Source organism: Marmota flaviventris, chromosome 14, assembly GCF_047511675.1.
Source record: "Marmota flaviventris isolate mMarFla1 chromosome 14, mMarFla1.hap1, whole genome shotgun sequence".
NCBI lineage: Eukaryota > Metazoa > Chordata > Mammalia > Rodentia > Sciuridae > Marmota > Marmota flaviventris.
In genome coordinates, this window is record NC_092511.1 from 49833460 (window position 1) to 49848906 (window position 15447).

Genomic DNA, 15447 nt, shown 5'->3' on the forward strand with positions numbered 1-15447 from the left:
ACAAACAGAACCTGAGGTTCTCAAGGACTATACACCTCTCCCTAACTTTTAGTTTTGAAACAATAAAGTTATTTTAGGCCTCTGGAGTAACACTTCTAATTTATGAGAGTGGCACTAAGTTTATGAGAGTTCTGATGCTACCTTTTATGCTCAGGAGGTCTCATTTTCCCAAATGAATTTCACAGCCTTGAGATTTGGGGATGGGGGAATCCATATCTATGAAGTGGAAGCCTCTCCAGGCTCTTCAATCGTTTTGCTCTCCCTGTCACTTGCTGCTGGCTTACCTACATGATACTCAGTTATTTGGATAAAGCTAATATGCAGTAAGTGGTCCCACTTACGAAGTGCATCCCACCTGTGGGAAATAAGTCCCAACTGTCGGGGAGGGCGCTTGACCACTTTTCCTTTTGCTTTCTTCTCATTCCAAATACAACCTTGGGAATTAGATTACATGGGGGGGGGGGGGATGTGGTTGACACTGTCCTCTTAGCTAAGAAACTTTAAACCTACTGAGGACAGACAGGAAAAAACAACATATAGCTTTATTCTCTATCCATCGTCTAGAAATTTGCAAGTTCAAAACTGGAAACTACCTGTAAATAAGATATAGATTTAACCCCAAATGCATGGTTTGGAAATTTCCGGTGTATAAAGTAAAATTTACTCTCTAAAATTTAATAAAAATATTTTCCATTCTGAGACTCTGTCAGAGATATAAAACCCTCCTTATAATATCATTGCTTGAAATTTATTCAAGTATCTTCTGGAAGAATAACCACAATAATATTTTATTTATAAATACACTGAGAATTATAATGTAAGGTTTATTGTATTTTAGCATATTTTAACAATTTATATTTTAGAAGAGGGCACTGATTTCCAAAGAGCTGGTTGACTTGCCTAAGATTTCAACTGGGGAAACAGAGTGGACTTGATTAAAATCAAGTTTCCTGACTTCCTAGTCAGTGCTATTCCCATTACAAGTAAGAAAATTCCCCAGTCTTCTCCCTCCTCTGGAGATGGGCCAAGCTAGGACATATAGGATTAGTTAAGTAATAGAAATGGCACTGGGCCTGAGGTCCACCCTTTGTTACCCAGTTGAAAACATAAGCAAGTCAATTCCTCTTCGGATCTCAATATCCTCTTCTAAAATATAAAGAAGTTAGACTTGACTCATAATTTAAATATTAGCTTAACAAACATTTACTGAACACCACTACATGCCAGTTACTATATCAGGAACTGGGAATATAAAGATGACTAAAATGCAGTCCTGGTCCCTGAAATACATCCAGTCTTGTCTTAGAGATAATCTGAATTATCTCTAACATTCCCTTTATTCTAAAATTCCATGATACTTCTACTTACTTGCGGAAATCCTCTTCTTTTATCTTATTCAAAGCTTTCATAACTGCCATTCTAGTGAATACCGACTATATAGGGTAAAAGGAAAATTTAAAAAGACATTTTATTACCTAGACAAAAAAAAAAAAATCAGAGCTGAAACACAGAACATAGTTGGAGAAATTATGTCATTTTACATACATAAAGGGGAAAATACTTACTATTTTCAAGAAAATAAGTAAAACTTAAGCAGTCATAATGTCAGTTCTGAAATGGTATACCTCTACTCTTCTCTTCAATTTGATCTATTTCTGCACTACAAGGCAGACCAACAAAACATGTGTTTTTGATGGCACTGTCTCACTCCTCTCAAAATATGGCATTCTTCAAATATAAAAATGACAACATTGTAGGAAATGTTGCTTGATTTTTTTCCCCCCAAACCTCAATTCCATTTGTTAATCTCGAGGTATTGAATCAACATGGTAAAGCTCCAGGTGTGAGGGACTGGGGTTGTGGCTCAGTGGTAGAGCACTTGCCTACCATGTGTGAGGCACAGGGTTCGATCCTTAGCACTACATAAAAATAAACAAAGGTATTCTGACCATCTACAACTAAAAAAAAAAAAAAAAAAAGTTTAGATTGTTTCCCTCTAAAAAAAGAAAAGTAAGGAGACAATGCTTTAGACTTACTCTGCATTTCTAATTATTTCCATACACAGTATTTGACAAGTTATTAACTTCTTCCCCTAGTTCTAAATAAGCCAATTAGTAGTCAAATCAAGAAGAAAGACCCAGATATCTTTGAAAATAAACATATTATTTTTAACAACCACAGAACAAAATGGATGTTAGTAAAATTGTAGGAATGCTTAACTACAAAATACCAGCTAAGTAATGGGAGCATGAAAGATTGCCCCAACAGCATGCCATGCTATCCTATCCTGGCATAATATGAACTAAAAGAATATGATAACTAATTTGTTCACTGACATGAAAACCAGCTAACATTAGACAACAAAGGAGAATCTGAATAAAATATCCTTTTTGCGAATGTGGCCTGAAATATCTACAAAGGTTGAGTATCTCTAATCTGAAAATCTAAATTCCAGGTTAGGGATGCCTAACCAGTAAAGTATACACAAATATTCTGAAATTCAAACAATTTCCAAATCTGAAACATTTATGAACTAAGCACTGTTGAATAAGGTACACTCAATCTGTATTAATTTATGACTATCCTAATAAATAAAATAACTTATATTAGATTTTTTTTTAAACTAATTTCTGGAAAGTATGTATTAGACAAAAGTTTGGGACACTGCTGATACTTGCCATGGATTTTCCCTGATGGTGTAATTTGGTGGATTAAAAACTGAAAGCTGTATTTCCCCAAATGGTTAATAATAATATCATTGAAATACTGGTTCTAAATTTAAGGAACCAGTGGAACAACCCAGACGCAGGCACAAATATGGATATGTATGTGCAATGACTTTACAGATGAAGACAAAGGTGCTAAGAATTGAAAAAACTAAATGTAGCAAATGAAAATATTTAAAGATTAATTTTGGCATAAGAGAGTTGCCACATTTCCAATGCATTTTCATTTTATTGTTACCTTCATATTCAGCTCAAAAGAATCCTTACCTGCTTATTTTTGGCTGGCTTGAAACAGTCTGGTAAAATTTTACCTCTGAAATAAAATTCAAGTGAATATAAAAAGTTAATTAGTTTATTTGGGGGTAGATATAAGTCAATTAAATACATTTTACACAACATGATTGCTAAACTCAAGATATCAGAAGTAGACAAAATTAATCTCTTACATGAGCTACCCTGGTTTACCTAGAAACCTTAAGTTAGAAGGCACACTTTTAATGTACTAAAATATGACAAGTTCTGAAATGTTAATTAGAAAGAGAAACATTACTATTTCAATGAAAACCAAAAGCACTAACAATTTTACAAAATTTGACACTGTCGTTTACATGGCAACTTACAGGAAGTGGCAATCCCCAACTGTTTCTGGGTGAGCAAAGACCACACTCACTTCAAACAAGCTCTAAAAATTATAAAGACAGTTTTAAAATGAGCAAAAGGAAACTAACATCTTACAACTTATGACTGGATATAGAAATTAACTCTCAAAGATTGGCTCAGAAAAAGTGACAAGGAAAACTAGAAATATTACTACTACTCTCAAATCAGCTTGTTCACAGGGCAGCTGTAAAGGAAAATTTTAGATTGTATTTTTGTTGTTGTTCTTTTTTTTTTTTTAAACTTGTAAACCTCAGTCACTAGAGATACTACCAAGAAAGTTTTAAAGTAAAATCAAAACAAATTTGTGTAATTTTTTAGACAAATATACAAACTAGGTACAAAGATGAATCGGAATTCAATCAGAATTCAGGGAACCAGAAAGAGAGAATAACTAAAAGAAACAACTTATTCTGTCAATACTATGATTAGAATTATTAATAGGGCAAAACACATTTTATTTGCATCTTTAAAAATTCTGTATGAAGTATACATATATATGTATGTGGATATATATATATAGAGAGAGAGAGAGTGTGTGTGTGTGTGTGTGTGTATATATATATACATACATATATATATATTGTATGTGTGTGTGTGTGTTTGTGTGTGTGGGGGGCTGGGGATTGAACCCAAGGCCTTGTGCATGCAAGACAAGCACTCTACCAACAGAGCTATATCCCCAGCCCTTCTATGAAGCATATTTTAAGTGCTCAAATTTCTAATGGATTTGAGATAGATAGATCTTAATTTTTTTGTATTGTTACAAAAGTAACACCTACAAATTATAAAATAATCAAATACAGGATGGTTTTTCACTTCCACTCCACAGAAATAGAACTATTAACAATTTAATTTGTTTCTAGACATATTTGTGAATATAAACATATATATGTACATTTTAAAATATTAAACATGCTTTTGGAAAATTGCTTTATTTAATCTATTTTTCATAAACATTTTTGAATTTTAAGTGTCAGACATTTAAGTTATAGAAAATTATTCTAAAATTTAAAAAATGCTATATTCTTTTACATGCACATCTTGTACATAAAACAGCACAATTTCATATTCTATATACTTTTATCTCCACAGAGAATATATAAAATTTCACATTAAAAAAGATATGTTATACTTTGTTACAATTTGTCTTTTTTACTGAGTTACAATTTCTTGTTTTTTATTTAGTTCTGTATTTACTGATTTCTATATGTACTAAGTTCATTGGATTGCTAATAAGCCTATTAGTTACTCTAGAATTACAATAATGAAAGAACTTTTTTTGCTCCTTATCCAAATAAAATTAAATTGAACCACGTTTTCTATTAAAGAAAATTTCACTCAGTCTGACTCTATTAAAACATTATTACATCTTTTGTTTTTTATTTTCTGTTTTCACTGATTCAACATGTAAAAGTATTTGTGCTCCCAAACTGAAATTCGAGGTAAAAATATTTTGCATTCATGACTTCTCTTTATCTCATTTCCTCTTCATACTATTTATGGTTTTATTTTCTGTTCTCTCAGTATTCAGTTTAAAGGACAGTCATATGTGTTCTAATAGAAGCATAAACAGTATATAATTTAGGATTTTTTTTAAAAAAAAACTAGCTTTGTAAGATGGTTTTGTGATTTTATCTGAATAGGGGTGTATCTGATATTCCAGGAATTTCCTTCAAGCAAAATGATGATGCAATAAAGCCATACTATTAAAATCTAATTTAAGATGAGCTAGGAATATGTTCTGTTTTCACATCCAGAAACCTATCAGGCTCTTCTCTGAAATTCAGTATTCCAGAGATTGAGGCAGTCTTCTCTGAAATTATCAGAAAGGTGACAAAGGGCTCTCAATTCAAAAGCAGCCTCTGTCTCAAAATAAACAGAAGGAACTGAATGCCAACAAAGTGGGATAGATTGAGCCCAAGCTCACTATAGTTGAATCAGTACTGCCTGTATATTTGGAGACAATATTAGCCACAGATTAACCAAAATTAAATAGTCTAGAGTTGACTCAGTACTTGTCAGTTATTTATATATTGCTTAATATCAGTAAATCTGCCCCACTCCCATGAAACTATGAATACATCAGAGGAAAAGATTCATTTCTAACTTTTTAAGGTCAATTAAGGTACATATTACTTGTTATACTCATAAGTGTCTTGGATCACAAAGAACTCTTTAGGGAATAAAAACAAAAGAGGCTTTATCTTCAATGTATGACTGTTAGAAATCAACATTTTTAAAAGCTTGGAAATCCTTTACTGAATTATTTAAGCAGAAAATTCCTCTGGCTAATCCAAACCCTGCCACAGAATAAAGTAAAACTAATAAAACCACAGAATGAAATTAACAATGCTGATGACCCCGATACCTTTCCATCAATGGGAACACCCAGTTCCTCTGAAAACAGGGGGTATGTTATCCATTTGTAGGCTTCTTTTAGCTGAACTATATCATTTCTTCCCAGTGACAGACTCTGTTTTCTGAGAAATAAAAAATAATTCACTGACATCAAAAACTTCACTTTTTCTGTTAAAGGCAAGTATTTATATAATTATACTTACTATATTACACATTATATAGAAAGCAGAGAATAAAGTGAACAAAAATTCCTTACCTCATGCAACTATATTCTAGTGAAATAAAGGAAGCAATTTTTAAAGCTTTATTGACAAAAGTACACTAATCTGTTTTTCTGGGCTGGAATTGCCAGATTCTAGGATTTATACATTCTGGAAAGGTAGAAAAGAGATGATTGTTTACTGCTCATATCCCTGTTTAAAAATACTTGCATCTAGCTAGGCATGGAGGTTAACACTTGTGATCCCAGAGACTTGGGAAGTTGAGGCAGAAGGATTTCAAGTTCTAGGCCAGCCTCAGCAATTTAGTGAGGCCCTGAGTGACTTAGCGAGACTCTGTCTCAAAATTTAAAAAAGGGACTGGGGATATGACTTAGTGATAAAGTACCCTGTGTTCAATCCTCAGTACTAAAACAAAAACAAAAACAAAAAAGCTTGCATCTTCTGTCTTGCTAAAAATGGGACTTAATTTTGGGAAATCAATGTAAAATCTCTCCTATTTTTCTTTGCTACTGAAAATATTAAATCCTGAAGTATTAATGTTCTGAAATGCTCATCAATGTACTTCCAGATTCTTGTCTGAAAAAAAACTTCACATTCCCCCCAAATTGACTCATGAGTCAAAAGAGATGTTCAGAGGAACTTGTGAATCATCCCTTTTAATGTCTAATTTTCAGTGATAAAAATTAGATTTATATCCATTGCAATATCCATTGTATTTTAATTCTGTAAGAATTAAAGACATTACTAACTGCAGGTAGGAAACAAAAGTAATTTAGCTAATGGTTAAACTGAATTTATCAGGGTGGGGGAAGAATATAAAGACACCACTGTTTTCTAAAAATACAAATTAAAAAATAATCTATCTACTCATTCTGTACCTAGCAGAGATTCTAACTGGTTACAAAAATGTTTTAATATGCTTTGGGATTATGGTTTAAATACCCAGATAAGCCCTATGACAATTAATCAAATTACTCCTCTACATTCAAGGATTTATTCAAATATGAAGCTTCACAAACTGTTTCTAATTCTTTGAATATCAAAAACATTCAGGCATTTAAAAGACTATCTTGATACTGTATCAACAGTTTAATGATATATACATAAACTAACATCACAGCTGAAAGTGTGTAATTAATGTGTGTGGATACATTTTTAAGAATACAATTTAAAGGATAAAATATGTAACAAAAACACAAGAATGGCTATTTTAAAAATTATTTAGATTCCAATTATTTAAAGTGCAAAGGGTTGCAGTAATTTAAGTCAATCCTAAAAATGAGTTAAAACATTATTCATTACATATTTAAGAAAATTGTTTTTTAAATCCTTCACAATACTTTGAAATATATTTAGAGCATCTTAGTTAGTCCAATGGAGAAAATTGTCTCAAATTTTAAAACTTAAAAGGGACTAAGTATGTAGCTCAGTGGTAGAGCCCTAGCCTAGAATGTATGAGGCTCTGGGTTCAATCCCCAATATCATTAAAAAACACAAACAAACAAACCCACTCAGTTGGCAATCACATTCCAACTGGAACACAAGACTTTACTTTGCTTACCAAGCTTAGTGTGAATATTCTTGTTTATTGAAGAAATATTAATGTTTGATTATATAGTACCACCCCAAGAAAGGAGTGTATTATATATTATATTTAGCACTGAATTTCCTCCCTAATATCCAAAAATTCTAAAACTCCAATACATTTGGTCTCTAAGAATTTCAAAAAAAGACTGTACAGGGCTGGGGCTATAGCTCAGTGGTGGAGTGCCTATCTTGCAAGTGTGAGGCACTGGGTTCGTTCCTCAGTACCGTATAAAAATAAATAAAGATACTGTGTCTATCTACAACTACAAAAACTTTTTTAAAAAAAGGCTGTACATTTATGTTTTCTATGTGTTAGCAGTGTATAAATTCATTCTGACTTAGCTAGAATTTTACAATTTATTTTTTATGTCCTAGTTTTATAATTTATTTTCTAAGACCAACATAAAAGTTATTATTTTAATTTCCCAAATTACATAAGTGCCTAATACATATAAAATATGTATTTATGTATATACATTCACATTAATATACACATACAAAAAATAAACCTACTTTAATAGATTACTAATAGGCTATGCAAGTAAACTAACTAAATAAGGTTGATATAATAAAAAATTGCTTCTTTGTGCCAATTTCCCACTCTTAAAGAAAGAGAGAGAGAGAGAGGCAGAGCAGTAAAAGTATTTAAGAATTAGATAGCTTGTATTTAAACGGTGGTTAAAAACTCCCTACCTAAATTACTTACCCCATTTCCTGTTTTACCAGCAACCATGCAGCATGCTGTAGGCAATTTAGTCACACCCAGAAAGAAGAGAAAAGGGGAAAAGTTCAGTGAAATTAAGTTCCAATATCATTACTGAAGTGCTTAACTAATTTGCTAATCTAACTTCCCTTGTTAGGAGAGGAGTTGAGTTTAAAAATTTTGCAGTGACCTCAGTCTTGTTTAAAATCAGAAATGGGGTAAGATTTCTTTGCAGTGCTGAGCTGCTGTGGCCTATGAATTCAGGGGTATCCCCCTCCTTTTACATGTTTCTATTTCTCATTAATGAAGTATGAGTGATTTTTAACATGGGTAGATTACATTTTTTCTTAAAATACCTTATTATTTCATGGGAGAAAGCTCAAAGGGACTGAATACATAGTTCCCAAAACACAGAACTGAAGGTTCCAGTTTTTTGTTTTTGTTTGTTCAGTTAAGGAAAACATTTTTAACTCTATCTACTTCATGATAGTCACACTTATATGTTCAGGAGTTAAATGTAGTAACGTCTGCAACTCACTAAGAAATACAACAAAAACTAAGATGGATTTATGGGTAGATAAATGGATGGCCAGATATATAATAAAGCAAATATATATAAAAAAGTAACAATTGTAGAATCCAATTGGCCTTGGGATGTTTGTTTGTTAACAATTCTTTAAACTTTTCTATACATTTAAAAATTCTCATAATAAAGTGTTAGGCGAATGTTCTAGGAAGGATTAATAAAAAAAAAAAACTGAAAAAACTGTTAAAAATGAAGATAACATTTATAACCACTGAAGTTATAAGGAGTAAATAAAATTCATGTAAAATGCTTTGCATAGTAAATATGTGCCACTGAGATTTCCCAGTTTTCCGTTAGATTCCCACAGCTTTCACTTCAGTAAAAGGTAATGACATGGCCTGCCCACAGTGTATGGCATCTTGTGAACAAGTCAATAATATTAATACCATAGTCTCTGCTTTCACAGGTCACAAAAATGGCCAGTCATTAGCATTCACATTTACTTCATGACATGGCAATACACACACACACACACATACACACACACAGATACATGTGTACAGCCCCTCTCCTTTTCAATAAACAGGTCTTCCCTCAAATGACTGGAAGAACACCAGACACTTCTAAAGACCTGTGATCATTGAAAATATGAGGTACATTAATACGTTCAGACTTGAGTCAAGGAGAATGAACTAATCACCAGCTAAGTAAGAACTCTTCCCAGTGCCTGATTTATTGTTTTTACTCTGCATGCTACCTCAGCCTAATACCATTTAAAGTACTACAAGACCCCTTATTTCCTTCCATTTATTGAACCCCTATTTCAAAGTGTATGGGCATATACAACTCCTAGATTACTAGGAATTAGAAAACCTAGTTTTACGCTCCACTTAATTTCTGGAATTCAATTTCCTAACATGTAAAATTATAGAGTTGGACTAAGATTATTAAAATTTAAACTTTTCTGAAGGGGCTGAATGTTATCATTAGTAGACATCAGTTAATATACTGCTTTATAGTAAATGCTATTAAGATTGATAGGATTGTGAACCAGGCATGGTAGTGCACACCTGTAATCTCAGTGGCTCACGAGATTAAGGCAGGAGGATCAAAAGTTCAAAGCTAGCCTCAGTAATTTAGCAAGACCCTAAGTAACTTAGTAAGACCCTGTCTCTAAATACAAGATTTTTAAAGTGTTGGGGATATGGCTCAATGGTTAAGCATCCCTAGGTTCGAGCCCTGGCAAAAAGAGGGGGGAGAGGAAGGGGGGAAGGAAGGAAGGAAGGAAGGAAGAAAGAAAAGAAGGAAGGACTGATAGGATTTTAAGATTTTTAAGATGATAGAAAAAATAAATGGTCTCCAAAACTGAAATCATGTTGTCTCACACTTCCTCCAGCCTCATACTTTAAGAGATCAATAAACAATTATTTCTTCATCTATTCAGGGATATTAATAATTCCTTGGCAGGAATATTGTGAGAATTCAATGAAATCATGTATGGAAATTACCAAAGATTCCTATCATGTACTTATTAAATGGTAACTATTATTGTTGTTAAAATGAAAACTCATCTCTAATTTGTAAATATAACTCTTTTACCCCTTAAAAGATTTATAGAATTAGGTCTCATTCCTTCATCTCCCCAAACTGCTATAGATAGTTCTAGAATCTCTCTCATCAATGAAATCTACAGAGAACCATCTGTTTCTTTTTGAAGGTATATCAGACTCCTCTGTTCTTTTTAGTAACCTTTTTGTCTCTTCTTTTGAGACAAATTTTGTTCTCTACACTCCCTTTCCAGGTGATGACAAGTGTGCAATGTATCCTGCCATCCTCTGATTATAAAGTAGGGCAGAACTGGAGGTTGCCAAGGGAAACCATATAACCATGTGTAATGTGAAATTAAATCAAATGTCTTTAGTACCTGAGACTTGCTAAAGGGTTTTTCCTTTCTAATCCTCTGCAGGCTCCCTGCTCAAGCACACCAGCAGGTTGGACAGAACTAATCACACAGCAGAGGCTAAAAGGCTGAATCCCAAAGAAGTCAGTATTGCCCAATTATTCAATTTTTACCACATGCTAAAAATGCCCCGGACGTGCTTCTGTTAAGGAAAAAGAAGTACATTTCTCCCTTTCAGGTCACAAAGATAATCTTAATAAATGTTCTATTCCTTAGTCAGTGGGGAAAAAATCCATTCTCTAGAGTAAGCAATTAAATTCTTTCTCCCCAATAGAACCAAATGGCATTAAAGTTATCAAGTTTAATCAAATTGATACCAGAGGCAGTATGTCATTGCCTGAAAATTCAGGAACTACACAATTTAATCCTGGAATCCAACTTTATGCAAGAATTCTAGGTAAGTCCTAAACGGAGCAGTTGAATGACCATCTTCTAAAGTGCTTATGTGTGCTCTGGTAAAACACACACATATGCGTGTACATGCAACATTCTATGCCCAGGAATGGCACTTGAGTTTAGAGTTCTGTGCTGAGGTTTATCTAGCACCAAACAGAATGGATGACAGTGAGACCAGGGATTGAGGTTGATTTAACCACAGTTGTCAGGAAGGAAGGACAGATGGGGAAGCATTAAAAAAGGCATGTTGGGGAAATATAATTCAGTAAAGTTGAAGTTTAATATATGAACGTGTGCAAAATTGAGGGAAGAGGTTCAATGATTAGAGATGTAACTGGAACAGTCAGAATGTTTTGAGTATCACACAAGGGCATGAACCCAAAGACCGAAACCATGCCATACGAAATGCGATATCTGGGCTGGGGATGTAGCTCTACTACTGTAGAATATCTGCCTAATATGTAGGAAGCCCTAAGTTCAATACCCAGCACCATACCACAAAGCAAAGACACATTTATGTATATATAAAGTCCTGTGGTAGCAGAGAGAAAGTATATTTGATCCTTGAATCTTCTATAATTCATCACACAATAGAGCCATTTTCATACTATTGTTTTTCTTATGTGGTAGTTTAAGAGGAAAATAAAGAATTACTTATACCAAAACATTTTTTTATACATGGTAAAACATTGTAGGAGAGTCATGTGTTCCAGAAAAAATGAAGAGGATAAGAAGAGTTCACTTTTCACATTTTTATTACCTATTTGAATCTTATAAACACATCTGAGTCAGTAATTCCTGATAAAGGGAAACCAACACTTGATCAAAAGGTAAGTTCTGCCCTTTTATATATAATCTCTTGCAAGGTGGCTTATCTCTGTAGGCCTTGGTTTCTCAACCATAAGATGAAGGGATTCAATATTTAAATATTTGGGGGGTACCTCCTATGTGGTGAAATCTTTACTAAGAATAAAGAGATGAAAGGCCAGTTTCAGACCATGAGCAAACCCATGAACTAAGAGGGAAAATTTATAATAAGCACTAATAATATTAGTAATTAATAACATCCATGAAAATAATTAAAATACAAAGTAGTGGGAGCTATGACAGGGATACAGTTGAGGGAACATGGAAAGGAATCTTAGTCTTGTAGGGAAAAGAAATGACACTTATTCTGAGCTTTGAAGGATCAATTGCTCAGAATTAACTGGGGAAAGTATATTCCAAATAAAAAATTCCTAAAATGCAAAGGTCAGAGAATGCTAGGAAGGTTCTGGGAACTAACTACAAAAAGCTAAGGATGGGGCTGGGGATGTGGCTCAAGCGGTAGCGCGCTTGCCTGCCATGCGTGTGGCCTGGGTTCAATCCTCAGCACCACATACAAATAAAGATGTTGTGTCTGCCAAAAACTAAAAATAAATATTAAAATTCTCTCTCTCTCAAAAAAAAAATTAACTAATTAAAAAAAAAGCTAAGGATGTGTGGCTGGATAATGCAAAGAAAGAAGCAGGAATGCAGATTATAGAGACATCAAATCCATATTAAGAAGTTTACATTTTACACTTAAGGCATTATGGTGCTTAGGATTTTAATCAGTGGAGTGGCACAAACCTATTTGTCTTCAGGAATGTTCACTCTGGTTGAGAATTTGAGGAGGAGGATGGGAACTAAGGAATGAAGACACTTGATAAAGTAAAGCAGTGATTCAAGCAAGAAGTAGTACATTGTGGCAAAGTGGGCACAGTGGCATGTCTGTTATTCCAGTTATCAGAGAAGCTAAGGCTCCAGGATAGATGAAACAAAACAGACATGCTTCAGTCTTGACTTTCAGTGTCATAGGATAATGAGTAATAACCCACCAACTGAATTTCAGGTAGCTCTAGAGCTAATCCAACAGTGAAGCAAAAATTTCTCAATTAACATCTATATTTCCCCCTTAAGTCTGATTTTAGAAAACCAGTACCCTCACAGAACATTCATAGTGTCCAGACCTTTGTACAATGAAGTCTCAGCCTAGGAGTGCCTCTGAATTGCTACCTGGGGCACAATATAGATTTCAAGAAATCCAGTGCCCCATCATAGAACGAGGCTGGCCTATAACAACAACTTCCTTGGAGAAACCCCGATTCTTCATGCCTAGGGATACAGAACTCTATGACTTTCATTCAGGTTTATCATCAGAAGTCCACTAACTCACACATGCAAAGCACTAGGCCTACCGATAAAAATCAGCCACAAGAACGATCCCAAGAACCAAGTTTATAGGCCAATGTTTCCATACAAGTTGCAGTTATGCTCATAAACACAAACATAATATGTATTTTACAATAAATATGTAAAAACAAAATGCAGTCACATATGTAGGTATATATGCAAATGCATATAAATCATGGTCAGTAGAATATTCTATATTAAAAAGTTTGAAGAACTTTTTAGAAGATGAATCCATGAACCTTCAAATAAATTAAATTGTTATATCTAGATCAGTAGTTCTTCAATAGTTTAGTAAAGGAACTGTTATGTTCTTTAAAACTTTTGATATAAGAATGGGGAGTTATATTCCATGAATGTATAATATGTCAAAATATATTCTATTATCATGTATATCTAAAAAAGAACAAATTTTTAAAAATATTAATTAAAAAATTTTTTCAGGACCCCAAGTACTTTTATTTACACTAGTTACAGCTATCAATATTTAACATATTCACAAAATAAAAACAATAAAATTTGAAAATACAACAAAACTTTAAGAAACATCTTTGTTGTTAAATTTTTCTGAGTACATAAAAATCTCACAATCCATTCCATAAGGTTTACATTATCTAATTGCATAATTCAATACTCAAACTAAACATGTATATGTAATGAATATCCTAAGTAAAATATTAACAAGTCAAATTTTAAATTTAATTAAAATGAGACTGAAAAGGATTTATCTCAGGAAAACAACAAAAGTTCAGCAAATGGAAAATTATTAATTTACTCGACTACAAAATAGTTCAAAAGAGAAAATGATTACAAATGTCCATTTCTGATTTAAAATACACACATAACACACAAAACTAGGAATCCAAGCAAATTTCCTTAAACAGTAAAAAGGTATCTATTAAAAAGAACTTAACAATATACTCAGAGTATATGTGTGTGATGCATATAAAATATAAAATAATAGAAAAGACAAAATTATCACTACTTACAAATAAAGTAACTGTATATCCAGAAAATTGGCTAACCTTAATAACAGAGACTAGTCAGTTATAAGATAAATAGTAAGCACACACACATTCATATTGCTTTCCTACAGGAAATTAAAAAATTGAAAACATATACCTACACATAGAAATAAATATACAAAAATTGAGACCTAAACAAAAAATGGAAGAAACATGGAGAAATTTATTTCTAAATGAAAAGCTCCATAAAAATTAGAAATTATATTTGTTGGATGACCATAAACAAAGGTAAACGATGAGTGACAGACTAGAAGAAATAACACAAAAGATTAATAACCATTATGTCCAAAGAGCTCTTGCTAATTAATTTTTAAAAGTCAGATGAAAAGATAAAATTGATAAAAAAATCTAATCATTATTAAACAAAGATATAAAACTTCACTCAAAAATCAAACAAATGCAAATTAAAATAAGATAACTTTTGCAGATAGATTAGAATATTTAAGAGTATGATAATTCCCTCTTTGGCAAAAGATTGGGGTTGCAATACACTGTTTTAAACTTGTACCACCTTTTGGGAGGGCAATTTGTGAACATCTATCACAAATTGAAATGCATATTCCATTCAATTCAGCATTTCCAATTATAAGAATTTATTGAACAAAAATATAGATATATTAGCTCTATATACAAAAATGTTCATTGCAAATTTCACTTGTAATAAAAACTGAAGGTGATATAACTACTCATCAATTGGTTACATGAATTAAGAAAACATGATTTAACTATCATGTGAGTTCTATTAAGTTCAAACATTGAAGAGTGTCCATCACATGTTGTTTCAAGAAAAAAAGTTTTTAGAACATGTATGACCCATCAAAACCCAAACCATGTGCAGTACACGTTATGTATCTGTTTAACTGTATACCACCAAAAGGCCTAGAACAAGATATAGTAAAATGTTACTCTAGAAAATGAGACGTAAGAAAAAGTAGAGAAAGAAACTAGTTTTAACTTTATGTTACACTTTTAAGTTATTTGGTTTTGGTTCAATCAGTATGTACTACTTTTATAATCTAAAAAAGAAAAAATTTAATGTAATCTTGTTAATCTTTTCCAAAAATTTAATAATTA

The 15447-nt window shown here is 32.6% G+C and overlaps 1 protein-coding gene across 5 annotated transcripts in view; it reads right to left on the bottom strand.

Moving 5' to 3' along the window:
• Nucleotides 1-15447, bottom strand: part of Pus10 (pseudouridine synthase 10) — an 84042-nt gene that overhangs the window by 32831 nt on the left and 35764 nt on the right. For 4 of the 5 annotated variants that reach the window (XM_071601605.1, XM_071601604.1, XM_027934605.2 and 1 more), the window contains 5 exons: nucleotides 8259-8293; nucleotides 5755-5866; nucleotides 3347-3408; nucleotides 2994-3039; nucleotides 1369-1433 (listed from right to left, as the gene is read on the bottom strand). In XM_071601605.1, coding sequence (XP_071457706.1) covers nucleotides 1369-1433; nucleotides 2994-3039; nucleotides 3347-3408; nucleotides 5755-5866; nucleotides 8259-8293 — 320 coding nt within the window. Of the gene's footprint in view, nucleotides 1-1368; nucleotides 1434-2993; nucleotides 3040-3346; nucleotides 3409-5754; nucleotides 5867-8258; nucleotides 8294-15447 lie in introns of those variants that run through there. The other variant, XM_071601606.1, reaches the window with a different exon arrangement.